This window comes from Camellia sinensis, chromosome 2 (genome assembly GCF_055761805.1).
Source record: "Camellia sinensis isolate YWXY chromosome 2, ASM5576180v1, whole genome shotgun sequence".
Classification (NCBI taxonomy): Eukaryota; Viridiplantae; Streptophyta; class Magnoliopsida; order Ericales; family Theaceae; genus Camellia; species Camellia sinensis.
Genome location: NC_138962.1, coordinates 69,501,313 through 69,515,013, shown reverse-complemented (window position 1 = coordinate 69,515,013; position 13,701 = coordinate 69,501,313). Strand labels below are relative to the sequence as shown.

At 36.4% G+C, this 13,701-nt stretch overlaps 2 protein-coding genes across 6 annotated transcripts; one reads left to right on the top strand and one right to left on the bottom strand.

Moving 5' to 3' along the window:
- Positions 1–1,265: 1,265 nt before the first annotated feature.
- On the top strand, positions 1,266–4,405 carry LOC114283692 (uncharacterized). Its single transcript, XM_028226570.2, has 4 exons — positions 1,266–1,695; positions 1,900–3,261; positions 3,584–3,797; positions 3,913–4,405. The coding sequence occupies exons 1-4, from the start codon at positions 1,626–1,628 to the stop codon at positions 4,103–4,105; spliced, it is 1,839 nt and encodes a 612-aa protein (XP_028082371.2). The 5' UTR covers positions 1,266–1,625; the 3' UTR covers positions 4,106–4,405.
- Positions 4,406–5,462: 1,057 nt separating this feature from the next.
- On the bottom strand, positions 5,463–11,963 carry LOC114283693 (nuclear envelope-associated protein 2). Of its 5 annotated transcripts, none has more exons than XM_028226572.2 (6): positions 11,663–11,963; positions 10,948–11,197; positions 10,687–10,794; positions 6,760–7,221; positions 6,545–6,646; positions 5,463–5,909 (listed from the first exon to the last, which is right to left on the bottom strand). In XM_028226572.2, exons 2-6 carry the CDS (start codon positions 11,137–11,139, stop codon positions 5,742–5,744), a joined length of 1,032 nt encoding a protein of 343 aa, XP_028082373.2. In that variant the 5' UTR covers positions 11,140–11,197; positions 11,663–11,963; the 3' UTR covers positions 5,463–5,741. The 5 variants fall into 5 exon arrangements, with proteins under 5 accessions (XP_028082373.2, XP_028082372.2, XP_028082375.2 ...); XM_028226571.2 differs by having other exon boundaries at positions 11,667–11,938; XM_028226574.2 differs by having other exon boundaries at positions 10,948–11,126; positions 11,667–11,938.
- Positions 11,964–13,701: the final 1,738 nt, after the last annotated feature.

The window sequence follows — 13,701 nt, the reverse complement described above, 5'->3', positions numbered from 1 at the left end:
TTTGGACTCCTCAAGAGATAAAGATAAACTCCCTAAGAGCTTTATCCTTATCTTGGCTAAGTCTCCTCTTTATTCTAGGACTCTTGTCCCTTATCCTTTATCCGTTTATCTCGGATTCCAATATCTTCGGAGATAACTTCGGCTTACCTGAGATCACCTCGGCGTCATGACCCTGACACGTGACACATCGGCTGACACGTCGGTGTCACCTTGTCACATGTCGGTACTCAAAAATATATCCCCACAATAGCAAATTGACTAATATATCTCATTGTCTATGTGCTTGGTCCTTTATGGTCCTACTCATTAATTTTTGTTTGGATCATCATAGTATGAACCTTACATAGAATGTGTTTGGATTTGAGATTTGTGGAGAGATTTATGGGGGAAAAGAAAATGAAGCATAAACTAAGGCTGTGGATTTGTGGAAGGAAAAGAAAAGGGAAGGGAAAAGTGAAACAAATTAGCTTTTATTTCATATACTTTTTCCATCCATTTTTCTTTCATGTCACAAATTCCTCCTCAAATTCTTCAGTCAAACACAACTTAAATATATTTCTCTTTTTGGGTTAAGTAAGAAAAATGAGAAGAAAATGAATATATATTTGTCAAAAACATCTCTCCTTTTTGTTTAGCTAGATATGAAAAAGAGCATATATAATACAAGTAATTCCATTTCACTTTCCATTCTCCTTTTTCTCTCAATAAATTCATGATCTAGTCACAATCTTGAGAAAATTTAGTAAACAAATCAATATTGTGAAGCTCAAACCGTTGAGCATATCGAAAAAGTGACCAGGTTAAGGGTCATTGATTCAATTACTGGATTAATCAGAATTGAATGGTGACGTGATAATTATCTCACAAATTTATTAAAAATTAAACATAACTAAAAAGATAAGTATATCTGATTTCCTTGGGAACCTACATTCAACAGGAATCATACTTTGATATACTAGTTTTGTCTATTTCCTTCCATAAAGTTTTAGCAAGGCCAAGAATCAAAAGACAAAGTTTGTGTGTCTTCTCATCACATTAACAATGTAATTAAGGTTTACCTTTCAGTGAAAAAACTTAAGGATAAATTACACTCACCTTTGAGATTTGAAAAAAATATAATTAGTTCTATATTTTTTAATATAATTATAAAATGTATCTTCCACCGCAACAAAAAAAAAAAAAATTCCCAATCACCATACGTAGCCTGTTTTGTGTTTTTGTTTTGTACATGTATATATATCCATGTGATTTGCCACTTGTAGAGTACTGCTTTAAATTTCAGCTTCTTTATTTTTTTGAAAAGAAAAAGGAATTTGGAAAAAAAAAAAGAAAAAAAGAAAGGATAGATGATTCTTTCCACTGTTGAGAGGAAGAACATTTTCCAACCTCCATGTCAAAGTAACAACTTTTCTTTGTCATTGCAGCATATTCATCTGCCCTTTTGCTTTTCCCCCCTTTCTTCTCCTCTCACCTTTATCTTCAACTCTCTCTCTCTCTCTCTCTCTATCTCACATAGGCTCCTTTTCTAACTCAGTATGCATTTGTCTTTCAAAGATTTCATTGCATAATTCACATTCAAAATCTAGTAAAGTCTTCTCTTCCTATACCCACAAACATTTCTAGTTATGATGGCTCAAGGAGCTTCCAACTACCTCTTCTTGTGTCTCCTCTTTGTTTTCACTGTCTGCTCTTCAGGTACCTACACTTAGAATATCTTAACATTCTTCATGTTCAAGAATTTGATCTCATAACCAATTACAAGCACATTCTCAGTGTGTGTGTGAAGTTGCATAGACAGTTTTTATTTTTATTTTTTATTTTTTATTTTTTATAATGATGTATATAAGAACCTTGAAATTCTAATTCATATATATTCCATTTTCTATTTCTTCCAAACAGGCACTGTAGTTGGCTTCTTTTATGATGCAAAGAAACTCAATGCCATTTCATCACCAACAGAAACAGTATCATACCCCAAGGTCTACCCATCTCAGGTTAGGGTTTTCATTGCAGATCATCGAGCTTTAAATAGTCTTTCCAACACTGGTGTGTTAGTTGATCTTTACTTGAATCAAACCCTACTCGAGAATTTGAGAAATTCCGAACCTCACACAGTATCGCGCTTTAAAACCCTTTTGGCAACCTTCCTTCCACATGTGAACATCAAGAGCATAGTAGTAAGTGGAAGCAGAGATGAGTCACGGGGAAAAAGTGACATTCCTATGCTTCTATCAACCTTGAAATCGATCCATTCAGAAGTAAAGGCCTCAGTGTCATTTTCACTGTCATTTTTAGAGAACTTGAACAGACAACAAAAGAGAGATTTGAATAAAGTGTTGAATTTTATCAAGAAAATTAGGTCTTTTGTCGTTGTGGAAGCCACGGTTGATGGTGAATTGAGCATGAATGACAGGTTTATTGAGTCTCTGATGAAACGAGCTACATCGGTTTGTAGTGATGTTTCTATAGTCTTAAAAATCAAGAGCTCTGCTGTTCCCGGTGCCATCAAAGTGTCTGAATTCACCGATAGCACTCAAGGGATAGGAGAGATAACCGGGTTGTTTGCAGAAGTGTCTCTACCAAAAGAACTTGAAAAGAAAGAGCAGGTGCTTGGTAATTCTCATAGAGAACTCCTGGACATTTCACACAGTAAAACAACTCAACACGACACTATATACCCACCAGCAACACCAGTTACCGTCTCTCCAAACAATAACCCCACGCCGACAATTGTCACCATCCCCTCTACTAATCCGGTCACTGTAAATCCCGATCCTACTGCCACTCCTGTGACAGTTCCCTCCACCACGCCTGTCCCCGTGCCCTCCAGCACAAATCCTGTGAATTCACCACCAGTACCAATCACCAATCCGGTTACAACACCTGGCACAGTTCCAGGGGCACAACCGATAACAAACCCTGTAACAACTTATCCGGCTCCATCAGCAGGTGTTCCTGTCACGACACCTGTCACAAATCCAGTGGCGCCTCCGGCAACCACAGGCGCTCCTACTGTTTCAGGGCAGAACTGGTGCGTGGCAAAGAGTGGAGTGTCAGAGACTGCACTTCAGGTGGCGCTCGATTATGCGTGTGGGATTGGAGGTGCGGATTGTTCAGTTATTCAGGAAGGAGCGAGTTGTTACAATCCTGTTACGCTTCAGAACCACGCGTCATATGCCTTCAACAGTTACTTTCAGAAGAAACCGGTTCAAACTAGTTGTGACTTTGGAGGAACTGCCATGATAACTAACAACAATCCAAGTAAGAGCATGATCTGTGTTTTTTGAAAAATGAAAATAGTATAACCAAACCAAACCAAGCCTTGTTTGTTAATGTTTTCATTTTCTGTTTTTCTTTTATTTGAAAATTCAGAATGAAAATTTGTTTGGAATGTTATTTTCATTTTAAAAAAATAGAATTAATTCCAAAAATTTTCAAATAGAAAAAAGGGTGGTGTCAAAAAACTTGTTTCTGTTTTTGTGTAAAAAGAAAACAAGAAACTGCCAACATTAACAAACGACACCTAGTATCTGTTTTACAATTCATAAAAATCATCTCATATCTCCTACTGAAACATTTGCAGGCTCTGGTACATGCATTTACCCATCATCATCATCTCCAACTTCATCACCAACAACAGCAACACCATCAACTACTCCTACACCAACAACGCCAACTACTCCGACACCAACTACGCCAACGACTACTACACCAACAACACCAACTATTCCGACACCAACAACGCCAATGACTCCTACACCATCGACAACATCATCATCAGGGGCAACAACACCTGGGTATAGTGTCTACCCCATTCAAACTTTCTTTGTGCTTCTTTTTTCCCTGTTCTCAACAAGTAACACTTGCTTTTTATCCTTTGTTTTTTTTTTTTTCCCTAAACTTTATCTGCAGCTATGGTTCTCCTCCGGCAGTGTTAAACATGAGCAACCCTGCATCGGGTAGCACAACAGTTTTTGGTGAAAGCCCTCCGACTTTTAACTCCTCAACATCCATGGCAATTGGCTTGCAACCCTTCACGGGTTATATCATCTTAACAACATCCATAGTTGCGGGAAGATTCATTCTAGACATGTTAGAGCCATAACTTATCCATGGAAATCAATAGATTAGAAGCTTCATAGCTCCAGAAATTCCGAGTTTAGGCTTTTCCAGATCATGTACAAATCGATCCTCGCAGGAAAAGAATAAGGTAGTGAGTGAGTGCGTTCATGAAGGCTAAAATCTGAATTCCTAGATTGTGGAAAAGTACTCACTAGTCAGCAAGAGCTTTCCTGAGATGTGAATGTTTGAATTGCAGAGAGTAGTGAACTGTGTACATTACACAGTATAACGTGTAGTGCAGTTCATGTTGAGCTTATTTATACATATATGCATGTTACTAAAACATAGTGTGTTCATATTTTCTGTTATGAGCGACTTTGGAATGTATGATTATGCCACGGTAAAAACAGGGTCATAAAAATTGGTAAGCCATTCATTTAAAAACAAAACAAGAAAAAACAAAAACTTGAGATTTAGTCATTTTAAATGTACTTTGAAAGATTTCATTCCACCAATCATACTACTTTTTTTATTGTGGTCTTCATCTTGTATGATAGATTTTTGAAATGCAATGCCCTAATGATGAATAAAAAGCAAGGTACAACAACTACTAGTCAGAAACAATCACCAAGTTTTTAAAAAGCAAAATTAACACCATCAAAGCTTTAATCATTTCATATCTAATTTTACATAGCTTCTGAAACAGGTGTAATTATGCTCATCCTTAAAACCAAGCTTTTCACTTTTCAAATTTTCAATTATTTCATGTCTGCAAAATGCTTTTCTTTTTTTTTTTCTTTGATGGCCAAGAATCAAACTCTCAACCTAGAGATGAGCACTGCATTAAACGCCCACACCCAATCACCACTCGACTAGGCAACCAACTACCAGGCTTATTTGTTACAACTTATTGCAAGTTAAAAACTAATAATCAAATAGTAAAAAACTAAAAACACCCTCCCTCAAACTTCCCAATAATCAATATTTTTCAACTTATTTAAGTTATTTTTACATCATAAATTGTAAGCAAAAAATATGTCAAACAATCTAACACAAATTTTAAATAATAATAATAATAATAATAAGTAGCTCCTATAAGCTGTACCAAACAAGGCCCTTAGGCCATTTGTAGAAGTCAAATTGAACCACTTCATTTCCATGTATCTGCAGATTTATGATCCATAGAGATGAGAGATTCCCTTGGCAATAGGCACTGCAGGAATAAAAGCACATAAATTGGGCCTACTGCCATTATAAAATTAGGATGATGAAGGTGAGCCCAAGCCATCCACACGCAAAAAAAGATACCTTAATGAAGACTTTCCACAGCAAAGAAAATTGCAAGGTAAGCATGTCATTATCATGCTAAGCAGCTCATAAACCATCAACAACAGACATGATTAAACAAAAACTCAGCTTAAACATACTATGCAACCATTCAAATTTGTAGAGCATACTAGGCCAACTACTGCAAATGTAATTCAATAATTGGACCAACAAAAGGAGGGGTCTCACCTACCCTAATAAAACTGTGATTTGTGAAAAAGGAAAAGATCCTCTCTTACTACAATTTCTACAAATAAAATAGCATCTACAGCTTTCTCTATTCTCCTTGAGTTGACTTCTGAGGTACCAATGTTTTACTTTTTATACAACTAGAACTAAATAAGATAATAGCTTTACCGCTTTGACACCAAGACTAAGATCAACATCGACATGGAAACCACGATCTTGAAACCAGAGGTTTCCCAAATATTCTGTTTTTGGATGCCAGGAGCTCCACCCTGTTGCTTTGTAGCTAGCTGATCCCTGAGTTCTTTCAGAGCTTTGTCCCGCCTCTCACCCGTCTGTCACAGCGAATAAAAAGAGGCAATAAACATTTGTTGAGCGGAGTAGAAAGTATGATAAGGACCATGATGCAATAAAAGTAAATGTACAGAGTTCTCTCTCTTAAGGCAGTTGGTTTACTATTTAATATATGAAGTTTTTAAGTGCTACCTAGCCCCTCTCAAATTTATGATGGAGACTGTTAAATCCACTCCTCACATGGGTGGACCCTTCAGGAGTCTTTTTTTTCCCACCTTCTTTTTAATTAAAAAACAATGGGAAAATGTTTTAGGGAAAAAAAAGGTAGTAATCTGAGCCATGGCTGTTTTAGCATAGAGTACAAATTATTGGTCACTTGTCCACCATGAGCTTGTGGACCATTTAGTTCGATAAATGGGGACCAAAATTTGTGCAAGCAAGAATATAGATGCCCACCCATGGCAGTTTTGGCAATTCTACTACAGGGACACTAGCACATTATTTGATGTGGACCATCTACTGCATACAACATAAATCTTGCTAAGGAGGTATACAATCAAAACGGAAACTTCTGCAAATTGAATTTATTGGACCAATAACAAGCGAATGAATACCTCCGAAGCATAAAAGAATGGGCATTCAATTTTAGCTAGGAGTAAATAAATACAATAATTACCCTTTGGAGCTTTCGTGTCTGAGCACGAGCTTCCTGGAGACAGAACTCCAACTTTAATACCCTCTTTTTCAATTCTTGATCAGCTCTCCTATGCTTCTCCAACTGTTACATCAGATGAAAAGCTCATGAGCACACCAGAACCACGTACATTAAAAAATGAATAAAACCAAAATTTGGAGTCAGTTTAAATAAATAAGCAACCAAAAAACACAAACCTGCGATTCCAAATCCTTCGTTTTGAGCTTCCAGTGAGCAGACATAATCCTTATTTCATCCCTAAGCTTGGCTATTTCTTCATCCTGCAAAGTCAAAAGCTTATTAATTTTTTCAAAATTGTTTGGAGAAACCTCATCTAACAGTTTCCTCAGTTCACAATCTTTGCTTGCTCCGGCTTTGGCTAGTGCTTGCATGATATCATGCTCAAATCTTGAAACTTCATCTTTCAGTTGCTTTTGGGAAGATTCCCTCACTTGAAGATCTTTCTGCAGAAGATCCAATTGCTCTCCCAGCAAATTTACACGAACCTCATGCTCTTTTAATGAGTTATTTTTTTCATCTAATTCTTTCAACAGTGCCAAGCACTGGAGTTGCGCAGATTGAGCTGATGCAGCACTTGCATCTGCAGTTGCTTGAGTAGCTGAAAGCTGTGATCTCATATCATCCAGCTCCTTGAGGTACTGCATGTCATTAAGAAATTACATTCAGGACTATAAATGTTGAGGTCATTCCATTTTTTATTATGCTTAGTAAAATAAACATTCAGTAAGCGGATCATTCCTATTGGAAGCATTTTACACCAAGTTGAAGTTATTTATCAGATGAACAAAGTGTAAAGGATCCTTTTGTATTTACTTTTAAAGGGAATTTTTCTGGCGTTAAATTGACTTTAAATAAAATAAAATAAAATAAAATAAAAGGAATGCTGGAAAAATTATGCTTTGATTGCAGTAACTTTACTGGATACTGAATAACTATCTTTTAAAAACCAAGAACTGCTATGCTCAATATTTCTAAAAGGAATCAACCAGAACAATGGCTTACAAAACATATACTGATTAATGATAATTTAAGATTAATCTTGAAAATATTAGATATTGGAATGCATAAAAACATAGACAAAATGCATCAATGTCAAACAACACATTCATTATAGTTAATTATATATTGAATATAGTTCTGATCCGATCTTTATTTAATCTAAAAATAAGTTTTTGCTTTCATTAAGCTCACCATGCCTAATCCCTTACATTCTCTATATTTGCCGAGTTGATTAACCTCCACATGTTTTGATCTTATTCATTGTGCTACGTTGGAAAACTTGGAAAAAAAGGATTTTTAAATTGATTGTATACATACACTACTTCGCCGCAGTGATAGAATTGTGAATGCAACTGTACCATGTCTTTCTTTATAAGGTACACTACAAAAGGTCTTGAATATGAAAATTCGTGTGTTTCTGTTTAAAAGAAGATAGGAATGCTAATTTGTTTAGAATGCTGTTAAAACTGCTAACCTTTCTAACTTCACGTTAAGTTGAACATAGTTAACATAATTGAGTAAATGGTACTTCTATAGATAGAGTCAAAGATGGCATTTGCATTGAAACAAGTAGCATAGGAAGAAAGTAACAAATGATAGACGAACTGAAGTTAATGCATAAAAATTCTCATTTCAGGTAATGGAGTAATGGTACTTCTATGTATAAAGTTGAAGATGACATTTGCATTGCAACAAGTAGCTTTAGGAAAAAAGCAACAAGTGATAGACGAAGTGAAGTTCAAGCTTAAAAATTCTCATTTCAGATTTATTGCCCTTCCACTATTATTTGGAAATATTTGTTGTCTTAAAACGCAAGTCAAGAAGAGGACAACCCTTTAGAACACATCACGAACACCATAGCTCTTGGGGCAAATATTTACATGGAAAGGATACCCCCAAAAGGTTGGTTATTCAGTACAATGTCAGTACCAATTTTCATTTAGAACTAGCAATCCCCTTGTAACAAAAAGGAAGCAGAACTAACATGGCTCTAATTGTCACTGAAGTAATCCAAAAGCCTATATACAACACAAAATATGCTTTCACTAATTAAGGATAAACCAAAGAAAAATCACATATTTTAAGGACATCTAGTTGTAGCTCAGTAAACAACCACTAACATAACAGCCATAGTACCATTTTTTCCATCGTATGTATGTACAGTGTATAGTTTCTGATTTCACTATAAATATTATATATTTATCAAAACATAATAATAAAATTTGATTTACATAACATGTCATAGTCATACACACATCAGATATTGCTCAACACCCAACCATTTTATCATAGTATAAATATGTTATCCAACACTAGTATATATCCAAAAAGACTTGAAAATGTACTCATTGTCTAATAAATTTACATTACAACTTCTAATTGACATCTATGATGAAGGGATACAGAACATTAACCATTTAGCAGAATTCAAACAAATTGGTGCCCAACACCTTTCTCATACACAGCTAATGCCTCACTATGTTTTTGGCAAGTCTAGTGCCTCACTACAGCACATAGAATAAGACAAGCCATCACAAAACTAGAGGGTGCCCAACACCCATGCTCTCACTTACTACTCACAATGTGAGTGACATGCAAAAGGGAGACCCAAGACACCTTTTAAAGCCTTTCCCTTTGTGTGTGTTTGTTTTCAGCCCCTGTTGTCTCTGTCTGTGTTTGTTATGTGCCCGTGTCCTCTTTCTCTCTTCCTAGTTCCTATGTGTGTTTGTTCTGTGCCCAACTTTTCTAGTAAGATGGAGGCTGAAAAAATAGTAAACCCGCCAAAAAGGCTCGGTTGAAAATATTTCTCCCAAACTGACCTGTGCACATCCCTAATTCTAGCCAGCTTCACATAATTGGTTTATTTCTAACCAGCCATGCAATTGATCAGTCAGGATATAGAAGGGAGAGGATTCCAGCGGTTGGATTTGGCAACGAGCATGGACAACATCAACAAGGTTTGTTGGTGAAGGATTGTGAGAATCAAATTTGTCAGCAAAATGGACTGCTCTTAATGTGCCAAACAAAAAGCTAGAATGACCCAAAATTGCATGAAATACCCCAAAAGGCCCAAAATTATCCAGAACAATCAAAAAATCACCCAAAATGAAATTGGTCAATTTGGATAGCAAGCACAAGCTACATCAAGAGTTACATGGAGAGGGAAAGAGGATTTCAGTGGTTGAATTTGGCAACCAATATGGATGGCAAGGTTTGTTGGTGAAGGATTGTACAAATGGGATTCAACAAAAAACATGCACAAGCACAACAAGCATGGACTGCCTTGCCAGTATGATTCTAAAAATATCTCAGCACACCCAAAATTTTCTGGAACATAGCAAAAAATTTACCCGACACAAAATTTGATATCCTCCATACCATTTTGTTGAGAGTAAAGTATTTAGGCCATACCAGCGAAGAATGGTTTTTACGACTATGGCTCTCCATGGGAACAGTCAAGTAATTGTGAACCCAGCTTTGTGTAAAGAATGAATGACGCCACATAAAATGACATCATTTTCTTCCCAACAAATGACATTAGTTCTACATTACAAAAAAAAATAAATAATTAATAAATAAATTGCAGTGCATATAATTGCACTGCATATAAGAAAATAATTAAAAAAAGAAAAACCAAAAAAAAAAAAAGGTGCAATACATATAATTCTATAGAATACTATAGAAGTAAATGTCACCAAGTACCTAACCACTAAAAAAACTACGGCCACCTGCAAATGGTTTGATTTTTGAATTTTTATAAGGTTTCCCCTTTTATCAGCTTTAATAAATAAAGACAAATTTCTTGAACCATTCAAACTACAAAGTGAAACAATAATTTATCGTCATGATACGAGAATGCTATTCCCACTCTACCCAAACAAACAAACAAACAAGGAAAGCCAAAAAGTAGCCCAAAAAGATGAGGATGTTTTGATAAGTTAAAGCCTTAAAACACCAAGATGACAGAGACATTCAAATCAATCAAACTAGCCTTAAACCTCAACGCCATGAAAATAAGCTGCAATTTCAAATGATCCAACAAAAATTTCACAGATATCAAGAGATTCAAAGAAGCTATATCTAATATACAAGTGAAGCAGTACCTTCTCAGCAGCAGATGCTGATGCTTGAAGCTGCCCATTTCTCTCCTCTAAATTGTTCTGCAACCTCCATATCTCCTCCTCCATATTTTTCGCTCTGATCTCTGCCTCCTGCATAAAAAATAAATTAATTAAAAAAAAAAAACACCAATTATGACAAAACTTAAACAAACAATGCACAAAATCAAATGGTCCCACAAACACCACCACCTCTCTATATAACAAAAACTTGAAATGATTTCATTTCCCAAACAAATCACATGCCTGCCTTGTTAGGGTTTCGCGAGCAAATGACTGTTCCTGAGAAGCAAGTCGGTCACGGACCTCCTTGAGCTCCGATGCCAGCGACACCACGTTTCGCCGGAAGTTCTGCTGCTTCTCACTCAGATCCTTCAGCAACGGATCCATCTCTCTCCCCGATGAAGACGACGACGATGGCCTCTCTGTACAAGACATCAGTGATGGAATCAAAGTAATCTAAATCAACGGTGGGTGTTGATTTTCACAATATACACTGCATCAAGCCCTAAAACGAGTCAGTCTGTGAACTTGGAATCAAAGCTATCCACATCTCTCTCTCAGCATGTGTGAGAATGGTAGTTGCGCATTCAATTTGAACAATTATTGAAGTCTCGATAAAGACGAATAAAATTTGAAAAGACTTGCGATTTTGAGTAGTATAAAAGCCTTTGACGATCTTTTATAGTTTAAAATTTCAAATACAGAGAGAGCGAGAGTAGAGTGTTTTAGAGAGAGAGAGAGAGAGAGAGAGAGAGAAACTCAAGTATATTCAAAACCGATCTATAAGTCACATGTTTGATACTTCATCAACACTAAAAGAAAATCGCAAGAGACGTGTTTTCTTTACAAGCAAGAACTCATTTTCCTTTCACTTTTCTCACATAACAAACAAACAAAACACTTCAAAGAGAGACAGAGAGAGAGAGAGGAATTGATGATGAAAGAAAAAAAGACATACATACTCTGCAAATCAGTGTAGAGCTCTGTTGACCCAAATGAAGCTAGAAGATTCAACACAGTCTATATATATATATATAACAGTGGATCGAAGGGAATAGAACAGTGGAGTAAATGGGGGCCGTCTGATTCACCGGCGAAGATCTAGCTGGGAGTAGTAATCGGACGGCTGAGAAATGGAAGGGGGAGACGATGGTGGGGGCGTGAGATTAGGGGAATCTCTGTAATTAAGCGACTTGTCCAGAGCCAGAGCCAGAGCCAGAGCCAACACGGGATCGCGTGAGGTTCGGATTCGACGGTTTATGTAGTGTGGACTTGGTTCGGAGTTTTACGAGCCTCGGGTTCCTGAGCTGACAAATTCCGAGCCTAACATTGGGTTGACCTGAGCGCGGCAAATCCAAATTTTGGAATGGTAGATGGTTCTGTCCACGTGGCGGACTTATGACCGTTTGATGTTAATGCAGAAAAATATTCCAACGGTCGATGATGATGATATAATAATGGGACTTACCATTATGCCATGGCCCATCCGATTGAAATAACAAAATAAAATATTATTTGATGGGGTGTTCGGACATATTGAATTACTGTGCAGCTCCGAAGAAAGGCGAAGTACTTGCTTCGCATGTACTAAAATATTAGCACATTATTTTATTTAGATTATAATTATTTTGTTTTTAAAAAAATTACTCATAAATTTTATTAGAGAGAAAGTTGTATCATTTGGTGCAGCTTAAAAGCTGTTTATTTCAGTTTTTAGCTTAATTTAAGTTATTTTGATGTGTTTGGTTTAACTTAACAATGCAGCTTATAACTTTTTGTAAATCAGAAATTAGCTTATTCTTTTAGTGGGACAGGAGATGCTTAATTTATAAGTCATGAATCAGCTTATGTTCATAGTTATAAGCTATAAGCTGTTAAGGCATAAGGTATAAGCACTTTCCCACAGCTCTACCAAACAGGCCGTTGGTCCTAGAACTTTTCTTGCAATTCAATTAGTCCTTTTTATTTTTGGTATATTGTGTTGGGTTTTGGAGTTTACTTAATTGCCTTTTTAAGTGATGTTTTTTAAATTTTTTTGGTGATGTTGCCTTTGTGGAGATAAGGTATGTTATATACAGTGCTAATTTTGTGGGATTTTGTTGGACTAATTAGTGGGTGTTGATGATGATGTTATTATGGTTGTCTGGTGTTTTTTGATTTGAAAGGACTGTAGTTTCGATTATTTTCAATCTCTGGAGTTCTAGGTTTGTCATTTTCATTGCCGTTCCAACATCGTGTAAGAGGTTTCAATTGCTCTGGTTTTTTGTGTGGTAAGTTTTCCTTGTCCTTTAATTTTCTATTCAATTTTTGTTGATTAGTGTTTCGTTTCCTTGGGGAATGGTTGGTGTTGTTAACATTACAGTTGTGGGTTTGTGTGTGGGGTGATGTTTTGTTCTGTCTCATTGATGGGGTTCCTTTTGGTAGGGGTGCTGGTGGTAACATTACGGCCGTGGGGTTGTGTGTGCAGTGAGGTTTTGTTTTGTCTCATTGATGGGCCTTGTGTATGGGGTTGTTTTTCTTGTGAGGTTTCAAATGCTTTGATTTTTTGTGTGGTAAGTTTCCATTGTCCTTTAATTTTGTATTCAATTTTTGTTGATTAATGTTTCATTTCCTTGTTGGAGAGGTTGTGTTGTTCACATTACGAGTGTGGGGTTGTATGTGTGGTGATGTTTTGTTTTCTCTCATTTACGGGGTTCCTTTGTGGGGCTGTTTTTCTAGTTCCTAATAATGGTGTTCTTTATGTTGTATGTGTTTCTGTATGCAGGTATGGAGGCTGTGTTGTTTCTGATATGCACGTACGGACAGACTAACGCGGTTGTTCGTATTCATAATGCTTTTACGTTTGCTGGGTTGATCGATGTTGATTGTAGGAAGTTTGGTATTTCATCGCCGGCATTGGTGTTTTTTTTGTTTGTCATCTCTGGGTACAATAAATTCAAGGTTGATTGTGACGACAATGTTCACAACATGGTATGCCTTGCGAAGTCATTTGATCTT

Coding starts and splice junctions, on each gene's coding strand:
- LOC114283692 (XM_028226570.2), top strand. CDS start 1,626: ATGATGGCTCAAGGAGCTTCCAACTACCTCTTCTTGTGTCTCCTCTTT. Junction 1,696..1,899: donor TTTCACTGTCTGCTCTTCAG/GTACCTACACTT, acceptor TCTTCCAAACAG/GCACTGTAGTTGGCTTCTTT. Junction 3,798..3,912: donor TCAGGGGCAACAACACCTGG/GTATAGTGTCTA, acceptor CTTTATCTGCAG/CTATGGTTCTCCTCCGGCAG.
- LOC114283693 (XM_028226572.2), bottom strand. CDS start 11,139: ATGTCTTGTACAGAGAGGCCATCGTCGTCGTCTTCATCGGGGAGAGAG. Junction 6,647..6,759: donor CGAAGGATTTGGAATCGCAG/GTTTGTGTTTTT, acceptor CTGATGTAACAG/TTGGAGAAGCATAGGAGAGC. Junction 5,910..6,544: donor AGACACGAAAGCTCCAAAGG/GTAATTATTGTA, acceptor TCGCTGTGACAG/ACGGGTGAGAGGCGGGACAA.